Source organism: Spea bombifrons, chromosome 3, assembly GCF_027358695.1.
Source record: "Spea bombifrons isolate aSpeBom1 chromosome 3, aSpeBom1.2.pri, whole genome shotgun sequence".
In the NCBI taxonomy this organism is placed as follows: Eukaryota; Metazoa; Chordata; class Amphibia; order Anura; family Pelobatidae; genus Spea; species Spea bombifrons.
The window spans coordinates 72,533,535-72,550,378 of NC_071089.1; the positions used below are offsets into that span (position 1 = coordinate 72,533,535).

Consider the following 16,844-nt stretch of genomic DNA (forward strand, 5'->3'; position numbering starts at 1 on the left):
TATACACCTAAGCTTGTGAACTCCATAGAAATGATCTTCAAACTTACCAAGTCAATATAGCTGTGTTAGCCCACTGGTATCAATAGAATCAATACTGAACATTTAGTTTCTAGAACACACCTCCCACTTGTGCTTTGGAGTTGATAAAGTGAGGTCGATCCTCTTGAAAGCTTGTCGTAAAAACTAAATGTTAGTCTGATGAAAATCTATACACACTTATTTGTTCTTATAACTTAATATATAATTAAAACTGCCACCTCCATATGTTAGGAATAGATTTCATGCTAAAGATATTTCGTGGATGGAGAGGGCATGTGCTGCCGGGGGGGGGGGGGGAGAATCACTTATGCAATCAGTTGAATAAAGGACGGAATAAAGGCAAACAAAAACAAACATTAAAATGTGCTGGACAGAAAACATACTAAGCAAGAATACACATTAAAGTGTGATCCTATAAATATTAGCTTATTTTATTTAGAATTTGTTGCTTCGGTACTGTTAAGGGAAATACATAAGCTCTCCTAATGATGAAAAAAAGAAAAAATTATAAATAGAGAAAATAAATGGCCTCGTTACCATATGAAAAGAGCATTTTTTTTTTACTCCAAGGGGACCAATCCTTTCCACAAGCTTTGCTCTAGCACTGCCATTCACTAAGAGTGAATGAATCAAGTCATCAGCCTAGGTGCGGCAATCTGTAAAAGCATGCAAGAGACGAGGCATTCAGTTCGAGCCACAGCTGACAAACTGCTCTGCTGCCTCCTGCGGTGCGGACTGCGTTGTGCTAAGGTCCCTTTGCCCTTTCTTGTCTTTGTTTTGAAGTTCATGGAGAGCAAGGATAACGTTCCGAATCTCTTCACGCTTTGTTTTCATTCTTTGTTCCGGAAACCAATCGGTCAAATTCATGGGCAAATCAAAACTCTGAATAGGATTCTAGAGGACGAAATATAAAATACATTATTGCTAGATATACATATATACACACACACAGAACACTGGGGAACTGGGATACCATACCTAACCAAGCCTGGACAAAAATTAATTGCTGCGGCGCACTCTTTTCTCACGCTCCCTCCCTGCTTCACAGCCCGCTTTGAATAAAACTTCCATCCTATGAGCAGCGGAATGAACCCTTAGCTGCCGTCTGTTCTTTAATTTAACTTAACTTATAAGAACACTGAACTAAAATACCAAATAAATCTCATTTGAAAGTTCTGTATTATAAATTGTTGTAAAACTTTGCTTCAATAAATCAGCAGGGGACCCCATTTTTGAAGAATCATTCATTAGAAAACCCCCATACACTTAGTTGTTTATATCCTGTCCCTGATCGAAACAACAATATCCCTCCCCTTTCAGAATAGCTAAATGGAAAAGGCATTACTTTGTGTGTCCGATACCCATATCTCGATACCCATATCTGCCCTTTATTGGTATTTTATTGGTATAAGTACCAATAAAGATGATGTATAATGGAATTAACAGGAAAACCCAAACAAAAAGAGCTACTTCATCAGCCCCCTTCAATAAAACCAGAAGAAAATTAGACTGCATTTTGGATTTCTTACTTCGAAAAAGCTCTCGACATACTGCAGTACGTAGACTCCACAGTCACTGAAATTGTTTTGTTGAGGCACTCTGGGGTTGGAACCTTTCATGAATTCTTTGGAAAAACTTCTTTTGCTTCCTTTCCTGACTTCCCACTCCACCTCAAGGTATCTAACAAGAAGAAACACAGTGGACATGATTAATGTGAATTTTCATTAACCTCTTAAGGACCAAAACTTTTCCACACTAAAGGACAGCAGCAATTTGTGTTTTTTTCCTCCTTTGTCCCTGTTCAACCATAATATCCCCTTCTCTCAGTTAGTGAACCCACACAAATTATATATTTTTTTCCAGCACAAGTAGAGGTTTCTTTTGAAATCATGTTCACAAATATAAAATTTAAAAAAAAAAATTCCATTCCATTTACTATGGCCATTTTGACACTTTGTAGGAGCCCATATTATTGCCAATCGCTTTTACATTTATCGGCAACTTGTTTTTCCTGGTTTGTGTACTGGTGCAAAATGATGTAGGGGATACTTCCTTTTTTGTGATGTTTCCCCTATGTCCCCAGGGATAAATATTCAAAGAAAAAAACTGTATTAAATCATCACTTACTCCCGTAATGTCTTGACTACTGTAGAACGAGAAGGACCTCTCAGAGAGTCCATCAGCAAAATGCATGGTCTGATGGATGAAAAGGGGAAAACGTTACTGAAAGAACAAGAGCAATCTACACATTCATATAACGCTTCCATGTAAAATTCTTTATGGCATGCTTGTTACCAAAGCAAAATAAGCTGGATATGGGTAAAGGCAACCTTTTTCACATATGGTTTACCAGCACCTTATACAAAGCACTAGGTTATTTCATAAATACTTTAGAAACAGACAAAATTTTACAAATGTCATAAAATTTTCCGACTGAATAAGATACGTTCTAACCAAAGCCTTCTCTCAAAATGAATGAACCACTATTTTTTCTGGAATAAATGCAAGGTTAATAACCACTCTATAAGCACTCTATAGTCTCAGAGCAATACAGGCAAGACTTTAGATTTCCTAATACAAGGAGCGAGATGCTATAAGAAAAGAAAAAAAAAAAAAAAAAAATGGCACACCGTAACCATTTCTAAAAATAACAAAAACTGAGTGATGGGTTTGAGAACTTGTTTTGCGGTCATTTCTTGCTTTTTCGCTCATTTCAGGGCACTTGTGTTATCACACAGCTAATTCTAAATGGCTGGCACTGTATTCCCCTCACACCTGGCCTTTCTGGCAATCTCTTGTGCTGTCTAAATGGTACGTAAAGAAGTAAAGTCCTGTCCATCCAGATCTGCATCAAAGTTAGTACCGAATGCCATCTTTTTGGCAACATACTTGTTATTGTGTGGTAGGACCCGACCAAATCATTTCTTTCCAAACAGAACAGTAAGATATGGAGCAATCCATACACCAAGGCATTAAATAGCATATACCAGAGTATAAAAACATATAAAGAATCGGTAGAAATAAGTACCGTAAAGTAACGTGTAATTATGTCCCATAGAAATAGTCTCAATTGGTATTTAAATTAAATCACTTAATCCTTGAGTGTTGAAGATGTTAAGGTGTATAAAGCGATTGCTTAATTAAAATGCTCTTCATACTAGACAATTGATTTAATATTGGTTAATGATAATTACAGTATGATCTGAAAAGCAAACTTCATAGATTTCAATCAGGATATACTTTTTCCAATTACTTCCGACATATTTCAATTACTTGCAACACTCGTGATTGGTTAGCCGATTTGGAAGACTACATGTTGTTGAGAAAAGATGGGCCACACAGAAGACATGGAGTGGTCCGTCTGTATGTCAAACTGGTATTACTGCCTCATTTGCGGGAGTATATATACAATGACAGAAGTGAACATGTGGAATCCTTGTGGGGTGAAATAGTCAGTAGGGGTAGAACCGTCCTGAAAATATTAGTGCGCATTGGTGACAAACTACCAAACACTGGAGATCTTGAAGGATCACAACTGTTAATGGAAATAGAAAAGGCTTGTCAACTATGGAGAGGGGCGGGGGGGTTAATTATGGAGAAACAGAACCTGTAGTTCTCCCAAGGGGATGAGATTTTTGGGCACGATGAAAGATAACCGATTGACTCAGCGTACCACAAATGAATCACTGCAACAGAGAGGTAAGAAGCAGATCAAAGTTTTCTAAAGTCTTTAAGAAAGAGGGGGCAGAATAATCACGTCTAAAAGAAAGAAAAATATGAGGATTTGTAAAAAAATCAAGTTAGCTAAAATGGAGACTGGAAAAAATGATTCCAGGAGAAAACAAAAACAAAAAAGTATATTAACAGTAAAAAGATGAAACAGAAAATGTATGACACTTGAAAACCAAAAGGAGGCACAATGGCTACAAAAGCTACGATGAAAGCAGAAGCACTCAATATATTTTTTCTCTCTCCAGTTTACCCCCCCCAATCAGTGTCAGGGATTGCACAAATAAAAGACCATACTGTCTCCTATCTCATATTTATGACAAATACCAGAAGCTCCTGGACCAGATGGGATTCACTCTCAGGTACTTAAAGAACTTCATAATCGAAAAAAACATTTATATTTAATGCTTAAGGATTCAATTTTGACTGAAAATGTGCCATCAGACTGGCCAATGTGAAGCCTTTGTTCAAGAAGAGGTCCTGTTCAGAGTCCGGGAAACTATCGACCAGTAAGCCTAAAATCTATAGTGGGAAAACTGTTTAAAGGAACATTAAGAGATGCAATCCAGGACTTTGTCTCAAGTAACAATATTGGTACATATAGTCAACATGGATTTATAGGTAAAAGGTCACGTCAAATTACCACTTCATAGAGAGATGGTATAGACCAAAGTAACGCACCCATGTCATATACCTAGGTTTTGTGAAGGTTTCTGATGCTGGGCCACTTACAAGTTTACTGAGTCAACTATGGCATATTGGATTAGAAAAAAAAGTATTTGTGCTTGGATAAGGAGCTTGTGGAAAACCAGATTACAGGGGCATCTTAAGTGGCATGCCTCAGTGTTCTGTCCTTGGGCCGATTGTTTTTAATATACCGTATTTGCTCGATTATAAGACGAGGTTTTTTCCAGAGCAAATGCTCTGAAAAATACCCCTCGTCTTATAATCAGGGTCGTCTTATAATCAGACCTCAAATAGGGGTCTGATTATGAGACTAAGATCCAGATCCCCCGCAGCGATGCAGAGGACCTGGATCCTCCTGTGTTAACCCCCTCCCCCCCACTTACCGGTGCTTCTGAGTCCCCGGTGCTTAGTCCGGGCTGCGTGTAGAGCTCTACGCGATTCGCGTGGAGCTCTACATGCTGCCCGGACTAAGCACCTGGGGCTCAGATGCAGGGGACCTGGACCCTCCTGTGTTATGCGCCCCCCCAACTCAGAAGCACCGGTAAGTTTGGAGGAGGGAGGGGGAGTGTTAAATGGGTGGTGTAAGGCATTTCTGGAGGCAGAGTGCTCTCTGAAATGCCTTTTAACCCCTTTAATGCCACTCTGCCTCCTGAAATGCCTTAAACCTCCCTATATGCCACTCTTCCCCATAATATGCCTTTTAACCCTCTAAGTGCCAGATAGGGTTAAAAGGCATATAGGGTTAAAAGGCATATCATGGGGCACAGTGGCATATAGGGTTAAAAGGCATATCATGGGGCACTGTGGCATTTAGAGGGTTAAAAGGCATATCATGGGGCACAGTTGCATATAGGGGGTATAAGGCACTTCTGGGGCAGATGTGCATAACTGGGGGGCAGGTTGGAAAATGGAAGAAAATAAAACCAAAATATTTTTCTCAAGCATACCTTTTATTAAAAAAGTGTTTAAATGAATTAACATTTACTGGTAAAACTTTTTTCCTATAGGGTCGTCTTATATTCAGGCTTTTTCTTTTTTTCCTAAATTAATATTAAGATTTGGGGGGTCGTCTTATAATCAGGGTCGTCTTATAATCGAGCAAATACGGTATTAACGATCTGGACGAAGGTACTGGAAGCAGCGTCTCAGTTTTTGCAGATGACAAAATTATGTCTGAGCAGGATGGCATTTCTCTGGGATTTAGACAAAATGGAAGAATAGGCAATTGGCAGATGCGTTTTGATATAAACGTAGAATTATGCACTTGTATATGAAAACCAAAACTGCTAATTGTACGCTAAACGGTTGCGTGTTGGGTAAATCCGATATGGAAAAGGATTTGGGTGTTCTTGTTGACAATAGAGTGGGCAGCTGTGCACAGGCAGTTGTTAATAAGGCAAGCAAGTAATAAAAGGGGGATAGGTTTAAGACAGGGCTCGACAAATCCCAGGCGCCAGGTCGCCATGGCGACAGAATTTTGTCCTGGCGCCTAGGTTTTGTCAGCCTCTTACATCCAGTAAAAATTGTGGATGTAAGAGGCTGAGTCACCACACGGGGGCGCTGCTGCTACTGTCTGCCCAGAAGTCTGGGCAGACAGCACAGCCACTCAGAGCCCGCCCCCGAGATCACTCCCACGGAGTGATCCTGTAGGCTGAAAACGCGGTTGCTGGAAAAGCAGCAATCGTGTTTTCGGCTGCCACAGGCAGCCTCAGGGAAGGGGTTTGTGTGTTGATTGGGTCCCCACACAAGTCTGGGGACCTCACCCAACACCCCCCAGCTGCCTGATCGCTCCATGGGAGCGACAGCGCAGCGTTAACCCCTTCAATGCCGCGATCGCGGCATTTAGGGGTTAATTCCCGTTTTGGGGGCTTTGCTGCTGGTGGTCTGCCTGGAAGCTCAGACAGACCAGCAACAGCAAAAACGAGCCCCCACAAGCCCTTTGATGACTCCTGTAGGTATGGAAGCCTACAGCAGTCATCAAAGAGACTCCCTCTGCAATGGCTGGTCCATTGACCAGCAATTGAGTCCCAGCTGCCAGAGGCAGCTTCAGGGACAGGGGAGAGGGTTCTTCGGTCTCCACATGAGTGTGGAGACCAGCCCCAACACCCCCCGCTGCCTGATCGCTCCCTGAGAGCGACAGTGCAGCGTTAACCCCTTCAATGCCACAATTGTGTATGACACATTTGTGGCATTGCAGGGGTTAACATTTGTCCCCACAAGCTTTTGGGGACTAAATATCTGTCAATGCTGTGCTCCAATGGAACATCAGCATCGAAAGAGTTAAAAAAATGAAAAAATGTATTTAAAAAAAAAAAACAAACAGCACTGACCTGAAAGTCCAGGGTGCTTCCAGGTCAAACGCTGTGAGTTTAGTAAGTGGGCTGATGATGATCGGATCCCTCCTGACCAACTGTTAGTTTAAAAAAAATCCTGGCTCCTAACTTTTTTACCTGGCGCCTAGATTCACAACAAATTTGTCAAGCCCTGGTTTAAGAGAACATAATTTTGGCTCTTTATAAATAATTGGTAAGACCGCATCTAGAATATGCAGTGGGCACTAGTAAGAAAATGGCATAGTGGAATTGTAAAGGGATCAGAGAAGGACTACAAATGATTAAATGAATGGAAAATTTCAGCTATGAAGAGAGGCTGCCCAAATTGGGATTGATTTCTCTGGAGAAACTTATGAATGTTCAAGGTCAATACAGAGATTTTTTTTTGGAGATCTTTACCTTTCAAACAAGTTGGCATCATTTAAGATTGGAGGAGCTAAACAAAGACGTTTTCTTAAATGTTAAATTGAGGTTAAATTGTAGAATCGACTGACATCTGAACAATCCAATGAATATAAAAAAAAATGTAGATTTTTTATCGATTTAAAATGCATACAGGGTTATCACAAGTATATAAAGGTAATGTTAGTCCAAGGTGAGTCCGACTGTCTTGGAGTCGAGAAGGATTTTTTCCTCTTTAGACAACGGTACTGGGTTTTCTTGCCTTCTTGTTATTGAACTAATATAGGTTTGTGAAACGGTTGAACTTGATGGAACATATGTCTTTTTCTCAATCTAATTAACTATGTAACTATGTGTACTAATCCCCCAAAATTACACTTGTTACAGATTTCTTTATATTATTCACTGGGGACCACCACATGTACACAGCAGCTTTGGCAATGCAGAGCAGTATACCACCCACCCCTACAGAGTAGGAATGATGAGCTAAAAAAAAAAAAAAAAATGAATTTAATGGTGTACATATTTTGAGTTGTCGTGCAGGAGGTCCGTGATCTCCTGACACGTGATATACTTACCGCCAGTCAGCGCTTATACAGGAAACGCTCCAGACGGGGGTCTGTTCCGGACACATGCGCGGAACGTGCTCACACCGAATGGGACTGCTTGACATCCGCTTCAAGCAGACAATCGCTGGCATGAATCGTCTCACCATCAGGAGGGCAGCAGCGCTTTTATTTTTCATTTTGAAAGAATGAATATTAAAGCACTCAGCACCTTAATATGCGTTCTTCCTTAATTGGGCTTACGGGGACGGTAAACTGCCCCTTTACGACAGACAAGGAAATTGCCATTCCTATTTACAACATGAAATCTGCACTTTCAGGATACCAGCCTCACTGGCTTTTAATCAGTAAGAGAGCAAGGGCAGTACAACAGATGATATTCTAACTAAAAAACTGTCTCTTGCAGAAAGGCCTTATTTCATTTTAATCGCCATTGTTTGCCATTTTTACCTGCTGCACAAAGTGTTTTTGCATTTCACAATCATTCCGATAAATATTAATAAACACCATCTGGCAACAACAGTATACGTGGTGTGACAGCTGCTACGCTGCAGGAAGTGTGTTCTCTCTCGGGAAGCTCAATCGAAAACAAATGAGATCGTAGCATCAGAAGGAAAAAAGGCAGAAGTAGAAGCCAAGGTAAGTACACCGCCATAGCTTTTTCACAAGTAATGAATTTCTCATGTTATGTGGATACAAAGGACATTTTGTGCTTGCTCAGGTTCATGGTTTGCAAGCATGCGGTACCTAGGCACGGGGCATCCATGACTGGTCTGCTCACCTACCCCTCATCTCTTACACCCCCCCAAAAAAAAAAAGGATCATTAAAGCATCAGTCCGTTAATTTGCAGCACAGATAGCGTGACATGTGATGCTGTAACGTGTAATACATACTATAGGGGGGTAGATTGTAAGCTTGGTTGCGCAAATTGTTGTTATGCGCTACTTGTTATGTCCTGTTTGCAGCACAGTTCAGAGTGTAGAGATAAAGGCACTATATAGAAAAATCACTACCTGTAATAAAATGCACAGACATTGAAGAAATACGCTGTGTTAAAGGATGACAGCGTTTATGCTGTATCCAACTTAGCATACAGCACCACGTTGCTCAGAAACACCACAAGAAAAAATAGCAGTGGTATTGTTAACAGGGACGAAATTATGTTTAATACACTACGTACAGGTAACAGAATTCAGAACAGGGATAACCAGGAATGACAACTGCTCTTTAATCAGACTCTAACAGACTCCCAAATGCACATTATATAGCTGTCTGAGCATTTGGAATCGCTCATTCATGCAGCCGTGTTGATGAATGAGCTTACTGCTACTGATTGACTGCTTCAAAGCAACCTGTCAGCGGCAGTCAGTCAGATCATGGAGGAGGGCCGCTGCTACTGTGGGGTAGTCTCTTCTGTGTCAGGCAAGCGCTTTGGTTTGTAACAATGCATATTAATCAGAGTACTTTAATATGGTATGATGGATATTACCCTGCCCCTTTTAAGTAGAAGGAAAGTGTTCTCACATAAGGGTATAGCAGAAAAGCCTCCTATTGCGGGTACTTGAGGGCTGCCGTTCTACAGCTTCATTCAAAAACAATTTCAAATCAAGCGAATATGCAGGATCCCTGTTCAACTCATTACACCACACAGAGCTCAGAATAATGCAAAAGAAGTGAAACATACTTACTGTTTGCAGAATGTGGGTTTAAGATGCCACTTCCCTGCTTCTGAAGTGTAATTGTCATCTGCAAGGCCTCCATCATCGCTACTTTCATCCTTAGAAAATAACCAGACACAAAAGAACTGTACTAATGTTGCCAGATGATACTTCACTCCAGGCATGGGCATTTCTACATCTAAAGCACACAACAATGTTGTGTTGTGTACTGCTTCACTTAAAAGCATGGTGGAAAATAACTACCCCCTATCTAATTGCTTCCAGAACGCAGTTCTAGATTAAGCAGGTGCCATTACTGCCCATACCACCTGCGATTTGATCGGCCTAATCTGAATATGATTTGGTGACAAATCACATTTTTTTAAATTAAAAGGACAGTAAAGGCTGCAGGAATCGACACACACAAAGCCAGGATAGCCAAACGGGCTATTTTGTCCAGGGCACATATACATTAGGTGCTTGACAATACATGAAAAGTGTTGCCTCCTACAATTTACAGAAGGGACACAGTTTAACATCATACATACAGCGCTTCACATGTGATGGTCAACAATTTGTGAAATTAATTTGCGTATATACTAGGTCAGCACAACTCCAGTCCCCAGGGGCCACAGACAACCTAAAATGTTTGGATATCCCACCTTGAGCACAGGTTTAATTCAAAGATTAATTAAACTTGTCTACAGGCGAGGATATGCAGAATTTCAGGCCTTTCTGCAGGCCCAGTATATACCTTCAGGGCAATAAATGGTGGGTAAAGGTGATGGAAAACCCTCCCACTTAAAATTAAGGGGGTAGTAGAAGCATTATTAAACACTCATCTACAGACACCAGACAAGCCAGAAGGCTTGTTTTTCCCTCAGAAATCTCATGGTGCTGCCACAACCACAAGGTTTCTGGGTAGGCACATGCAAATAAGGTTAACAATTATCACCTTTTTTCATAGCAGAGAAAGTCCAATTTTAACAAATGCACATTAAACATACTGGTTTAACAAAGAAAACAGTCCACTTTTAGGAGCTTACCATCTTAAAGATAAATATGTCACATATTGCTGACCGGAACATGTGGAGTGTTGCAGGATTTACCACAAAAAACGAATATCTTAAAAATCAGGCTTACCAGGTTATCTTGATCATCGGAAAAATCTATGAACTCTTCTTCCGTTTTCTTTGAGTCATCGTGGGAATCACTATAACTTATTTGTATTCTGTGCAAACCATCTGAAGAGGGGAAAGATACCAATGCACACCATTTAGATTTGAAGAAGCAGTCCTGCTTAAAGGTGCTGTTCCACCTGAATTTGTAATACTGCATTTACTCCCAAACTTCTCAAATAATTAATAATTAATTCGGTTTGCCACATGCCACAAAAGCAGATACTGCTAGTTTATTGCCATAGGAACTTTAAAATACTTATGTCTCGTGATGATGAGATTAAAGCGCAAATAATAGAATTCCTGATCTAAGGTGGAACAATAGTGAGAGTGTCAGCGATAAAGCAGTGCTACAATCATGGGGGTGTATCGAAGCAGCCATTTTTTTGTTTTCAACCACTGATCATGTAATGTATACCTTTGGTTAAAAAAAACAAAAAAAAAAAAAACTAAACCAAAAAACACAGAAATGTCAAGTTCACCACTATTGTGAAAAAACACTTTATAGTGCATAAACTGTGTCAGATTAGAAAGAGACTACAAGATAACACGCAAGCAGGCAGCCTGTTGAAAAATCAGAATCGTAGGTGTGTGCATACAATGTACTCCTCGGTGAGCAGGCACATTTATAAAAATTAGGGCTCTGAAAGAAAAAGGCTGCTTGCCATGTTGGACACAGCCCTCCTTTATTGCACTTTTTACCAGTTCCTCTTGTTAGAACCCTAAGCAATTTATGTGCCACAAAAGAAAGTGCCAAGGAATAGGCTAAATATTGCCTCCCAATGTACACTGGACCGCTGAGCTCACAAACCAGGCACACTTACCTAAATCTTTCAGCTGGGTTTTACATTCACCAGCGAGCCCATTTATATCTTTTGTATTTAAGTCAGCCTCCGCATTAATAAACGTCTGGGACTCATCTGCTTCCGGAAAGCCCTGGTCAATTTTTCGCAGGCCGTGCCTTCCCACGCTTGGACTGCGTCTGGGTACGACAGCGTCGCTTTCAACAGTCCCAATGCTGGTGTCGCGGGAGACGTGCTTTTTGCTCAGTGTTTTTTTGGGGGTGTATTTGGAAGCAGCGCCTTGTACACAAGTCTCTGGATTACTCTGAGAAAGCGACTTCCCGCTGTTCTCTCTGTCTGACGTGGAAACCGGTGCCAGGGTCGTCTGGGTTTCTTGGTAGTAAGGGTTGTTGTAATATTCTGGTTTTTCTAATCCCGGAAAACATATGACCGCTAAAAACCAATGGGCGCTGGAAAATATTGTCAGGGACAATAAAGAAAAAAAATTTTAGTTTGTATCTTTTAAATACCGTATCTTGATACTGCCTCCAAGAATAACCAGTGTTAACATATTTTTTCCCAATTAGCTTGAACATATTTGTTGTAAGCCAATAAAATACATATATCTATACATATATCTATATCTCTATATACCTACTCTTACTCACGGTTTATATCAATTTAAGTTCCCTATTAAGTATGAAAACCACACAAGGACTGCATACAAAGCCATACAAAATGTGTTTCAGTCAATAAAAAAAGAAGCGTCTGACACATATGGCTCTGAATCTCAATGTAAAGTTTTTCTTAACTCCTCTGTATCCATTCCATGCCATCATGGCTTCCAGATCATATTAAATGCATTGTGGCAAAATGGAATGTCATCTATTTAAGTAGCTCCCAGCGTAGGGACCGGCTCACAAAAAAAAAGGAATTAAGGTAAAAGGAAGAAGTGAGAGATTGTCCTCCACAGTACATGAACTACACTTAATGCAGTCTATACATTGATCTTTACCGCCTACGGGAGGAAAGTTTCAGCAAGTTTAATAGGGTGAAAGCTTTTATGGGTATTTTTCTAACCTGCACAATTTTTCATACATTTTTAATAGAAAAAAAAAATAAAAAGTGCTTCATTTTTACCTTCCATTTATTACTACATATGTTTCATACTAAACAAAGAGGCAAACTATATTGTGTGAAATGTCCATTCTCTCGTAAGCGTGTAATTTGTACAGGTACAAAAAAAAAACACCCAAAATGAGTACAAAGGGGTTAATTGTATTCTCATCCTAAGAGAACATAAAAGAAATACTCGTGTTAAGAGACAGAATGAGAGAAGGCTGTAAACATCTGTAAAGGACAAGCATTACTATAGGATTACTGTACATCTTTACTCTGTAAACACTGGGGCATAATAATGATACACTTATCTGATGGTCAATTAAATAAGCTTTAGCTGGCACATGGTTTTCGCCGTTATTGTTGTATAACACATGGAATGGAACAGGCCAAGTAACGTGTGATTTACATTTTAAGATTTTACATACGCTTCGTTCAGTGGAACAAAAATGAAGTCCTTCTGAAAGATATCCACATGACGTGTCCAGGTTTTCACTCTTCCGTGTCTTCTTTGCTGTAAGCTGGAAAACGAAATGAAAGAAAAAAATGTTACATTGATAGACGAAGGGAGACTTGATGAATTTAATTCACTGCATTTTTAAAGGGAAAAAAGTACCCCCTTTGAAAAAATAACATAGAACGCACCCTATTAATCAGCATTTTCCTCTTGATACTATGTTAGCTGTGTGTGTGTGTGTGTGTATAGCGCACAATGAATACAAAAGCATGCACATGATAGCTGGATCACACACAGTCTATTTGGGGAGCTTTTGGCTGTAGTTGGGCAAATCTAAAAATGCAGTGAGCCTTTTTGGAGTTTGTAACAATACAAGGACTTGATTCAGAGACCAGCCCATGACTTGAACTTAAAGGCTCAATTCCCTTTGGTTTTTTCAAACACAGCCCCTTATTATCCTCCTACTTTACTTTAATGATGTTTTATCTTGAAGATTAAATAAAGAGTCCAAACACTTACGTTAGGTTTGCAGTGTCCTGGAGATTACGTCTCTCTCTCTGATTGAGACGCTTATAGAAAAAGGAACTGAAAACATGGATTCTATCTGCATCTTTTCTTAGTTTCTCTAGTACTAAATACCTGGACAAAAAGAATTCAAGTTAGTAACAGATCTCCAGCAAGGATCTCAATAGCCAGACTTTATCATACAAAGGCAGTGCACTAAAAGTGTATAACCCATTCGATGTTTGTGTATCTGCTTTCTAATATCAGAAATTTTTAGAAAGCAAAAAATAGCTCTAGTTAGTTTTATAATGTGAATCAAAAAATGCAGCAGATATCAAAGCAGTGATTAGGTCTATAAGCTCAGACAAGGGACTTGCTTGTGAATGAATTGCAAGGTTATGTAGCTTGCTTGTATTGTACGTCAAGCTATTTTTGAACACAGAAATTGTGAAAGCTTAAAAAGAAATCACTGGGCTCCGTAATAGAGTGATTTTGTATTGCAGGCTATCATACATGTAAGTGTCTGCTGTTCCGCTAGCATGTATAGTAGCTTTGACTTCACTGATTTCAACAGAAACGCTGCAGTGCATGCATGAAAAGCATATATGATTCACTAGAAGGGAGGAGAGGGGGGAAATGAGTTAGAAATCTATCCTCAATATAAAACATATACAGTAATTCAGGGACTAAATGTCTGCATGCCAAATTCTAAAAAAGGTTGCCCGCGTCATATGAAAGATCTGGCATTTTTGTTATCATTGTAACAATTGGTGGAATTGTTTTGGGCTTTCCATAAATGAATATAATAAGCAGTTAAAAAAAAGAACAAAAAAAAACTAAAATATTTGGCAATATAATTTAATAAATAAATCAGTTTTGCAGGTGTTTGTGAAAATAAAAACAGATGCAAATAAAAACTAAATGCAGAGGTGACATAACAATAAAAGAACATGAATCATTTAGAAAATGATCACTTCCGAGAATATTTTAATGTCTTTATAAAAGGTCTATAATGACTACATGATATATTACAACAAAACACTTGGGCGAACTAAACTTACTTCAAGTAGAAATCAATAATTACATCATTTAAAAACTCTCCTTCGTTCAGACAATGAAGATCCTCGTTGGTGACGGAGATTCCACCTTTGGCAGGTGGAGGTGGATAAACAAACAATCTTTTCATGAAAGAGGGGGGAAAAAAGACAAGCAAATCAAACAGTTAAAAACTTACTGGCCATTTAATAAACAGAGAAGGGTTCATATAGTTACAGTTTTGAAATGTGTTTCTCCACCAAAGTAAAAATTATCTGGATTAAATCTGGAGCATGACATGGAATCTTACAGCACAATGGCCTGATAAAGTATGGCATAGTTGGGGGGAGAGAAGAGGTGCTGATACAAACGCAGCACAATTGCTCCAAAATTTGAGCCTGCAAATAAGCATAAAAGCTCGAGGTCAAAAAGGGACACCGGAGCTACAGAGAAACGCTACTAAATGTTTAAAGATCTACAAAAACTCACAGATGTTAACGTATGCATAGGACAGGGATGTTCTCCCACGAACACAGGTAATGGATGATAAAGCAACACGTCAAAGCGTAAGACCTACATATGTTGCCCGTTAACATTCTAGCCCTTAACAAAAGCTACACATGCTTTAGAGTTTTTGGGATTGGTGGGGTCAGACTTCCAAGCAGATATAGACTGCTCATTATGCAAAAATGGTCGCCAAGTTACAAATACCATTAATATGCGTATAGAACAAGAACTTACTTTTCTATCGGCCCAACAAAGACCGTATGCGTGTCGCCAGACTCCTTCTCCTCGTCATCAGTAAAAAAATGCAGTGGAGACGGAGCGCTGCGCAGCTTCATCCGGGTTTCAGACGCAACCTACATTTTAAACACACAAAGAACTTTACTAAACAATTCCCTTCAAATAAAATTTTCTTGAGAAACCTTTGAAGAGGATCCCACATGAAGTATTTCCAACATTCAATTCATAACTGGATCATATAGTACATGCCCTTGTACGTATTATGCAAGCACACAATACATTTTATCCCATGTAAATCGGCGCGGATGTTCTTCAGTTACATAGGTGACAAAAAATGATCTGATTGCTCCTCTGGCTCAGCAGCTTTCTACGTACGGCCGTTATACATGAAGTCAGTAGATGTAGCAGCAGCCAGTTCTATGGATGCAAGATGAATATCGCATTTTTGCTCGCATACATGTGATTGCCTGCCGCTATAACTACTAATGTCACACAATGCTCAGGTCCTAGTGACTTCAATGGGCACGCTACCATTTGTAGGAGCCATGCCTCTGTTTGTATGCATCTTCTCCTTTAAGCAGAGTCCCCTTAATACATACTTTAAATAAAAATTTGGAAAATGCAAAACTGCATAAGAGCAGCCCAAATTGTGAAAATAAAATGTAAAAAAAATACAATAACTTCTAATTAACATTTGCATGTACGTTTTGGTTAATAGGTCATATATCTGGGTTTATTTTGGACTGAACAAGAACATTTTTCCCATATCACCCCAAGCACCAAGGGTTTTTTGTAAGGAACCAACCCTACCTGAAAATCCATAAGAAATAATGAATGTTATGCATTATTATCTCAACCGACTGCAGTCGAAAGAAATTGAAATGTTGCCTTATTAAAAAATTATTTCTGGGAAAGGCACACTCAATAGCGATACAAAGTTTGATTTCTAATGCTAAATTTGTTTACCAAAGGGCTAAATTCAGAAGACAGATAATGAGCACCTTAAGACGACAACTAGTTTCAAATATGTTCAGTTGTGAACGCATGGACTATACCATTCGGCCCATCTAGCCTGCTCATTATTCCTGATGTAAAGACTAAGCCCTTAACCAGTTCTTGGCCTTGTCTTAAGAGTCAGGATAGCTTTATGCCTGTTCCATGCGTGTTTAAAGTCACTCCCCGTATTAGCCTTTACCACTTCTGATGGGAGGTTGGTCTACTTATTAACGACCTAATAGAGTAAAGCTTGTTTACATTATCTGAAGACCCCTGACCCTCTAATTTGTCGTTTCTTGTTCTAAGACCCTTTCAAATAATATCCTATTTTCTTAAATCCCTTTAAGTATTTAAATAAACTTACGGCTTTGCCTACACCTCCCTTGTGCAGCGAGCCACGTGACGGAATGTCTTCGGTGTGTTTTGTGAAGGCAACCAGTCTTCCATTGGCTTCATCAAATGAAACCTTGATGAAGAACTTTGACATGCAATTTCTATTGCCGATCTCAAACAGAATATTTTCAAACGCAATAGTTGCTTGTAAGTTAGGGACGTCCTCAAAGATTAAAACGATGTACTGTTCATCTACATCTGCGAGAAAAAATAGCAGATAT

The 16,844-nt window shown here is 39.5% G+C and overlaps 1 protein-coding gene across 1 annotated transcript in view; it reads right to left on the reverse strand.

Moving 5' to 3' along the window:
• Positions 1-438: 438 nt before the first annotated feature.
• The window catches only part of SENP6 (SUMO specific peptidase 6), a 31,075-nt gene continuing 14,669 nt past the window's right edge, over positions 439-16,844 (reverse strand). Inside the window, exons 13-23 of the mRNA XM_053459142.1 lie at positions 16,595-16,821; positions 15,232-15,350; positions 14,517-14,633; positions 13,471-13,590; positions 12,923-13,015; positions 11,418-11,845; positions 10,559-10,659; positions 9,446-9,534; positions 2,167-2,235; positions 1,569-1,719; positions 439-933 (exon numbers count right to left, since the gene is read on the reverse strand). Coding sequence (XP_053315117.1) covers positions 724-933; positions 1,569-1,719; positions 2,167-2,235; positions 9,446-9,534; positions 10,559-10,659; positions 11,418-11,845; positions 12,923-13,015; positions 13,471-13,590; positions 14,517-14,633; positions 15,232-15,350; positions 16,595-16,821 — 1,724 coding nt within the window. The 3' untranslated portion in view covers positions 439-723. The remainder of the gene's footprint in view (positions 934-1,568; positions 1,720-2,166; positions 2,236-9,445; positions 9,535-10,558; positions 10,660-11,417; positions 11,846-12,922; positions 13,016-13,470; positions 13,591-14,516; positions 14,634-15,231; positions 15,351-16,594; positions 16,822-16,844) is intronic.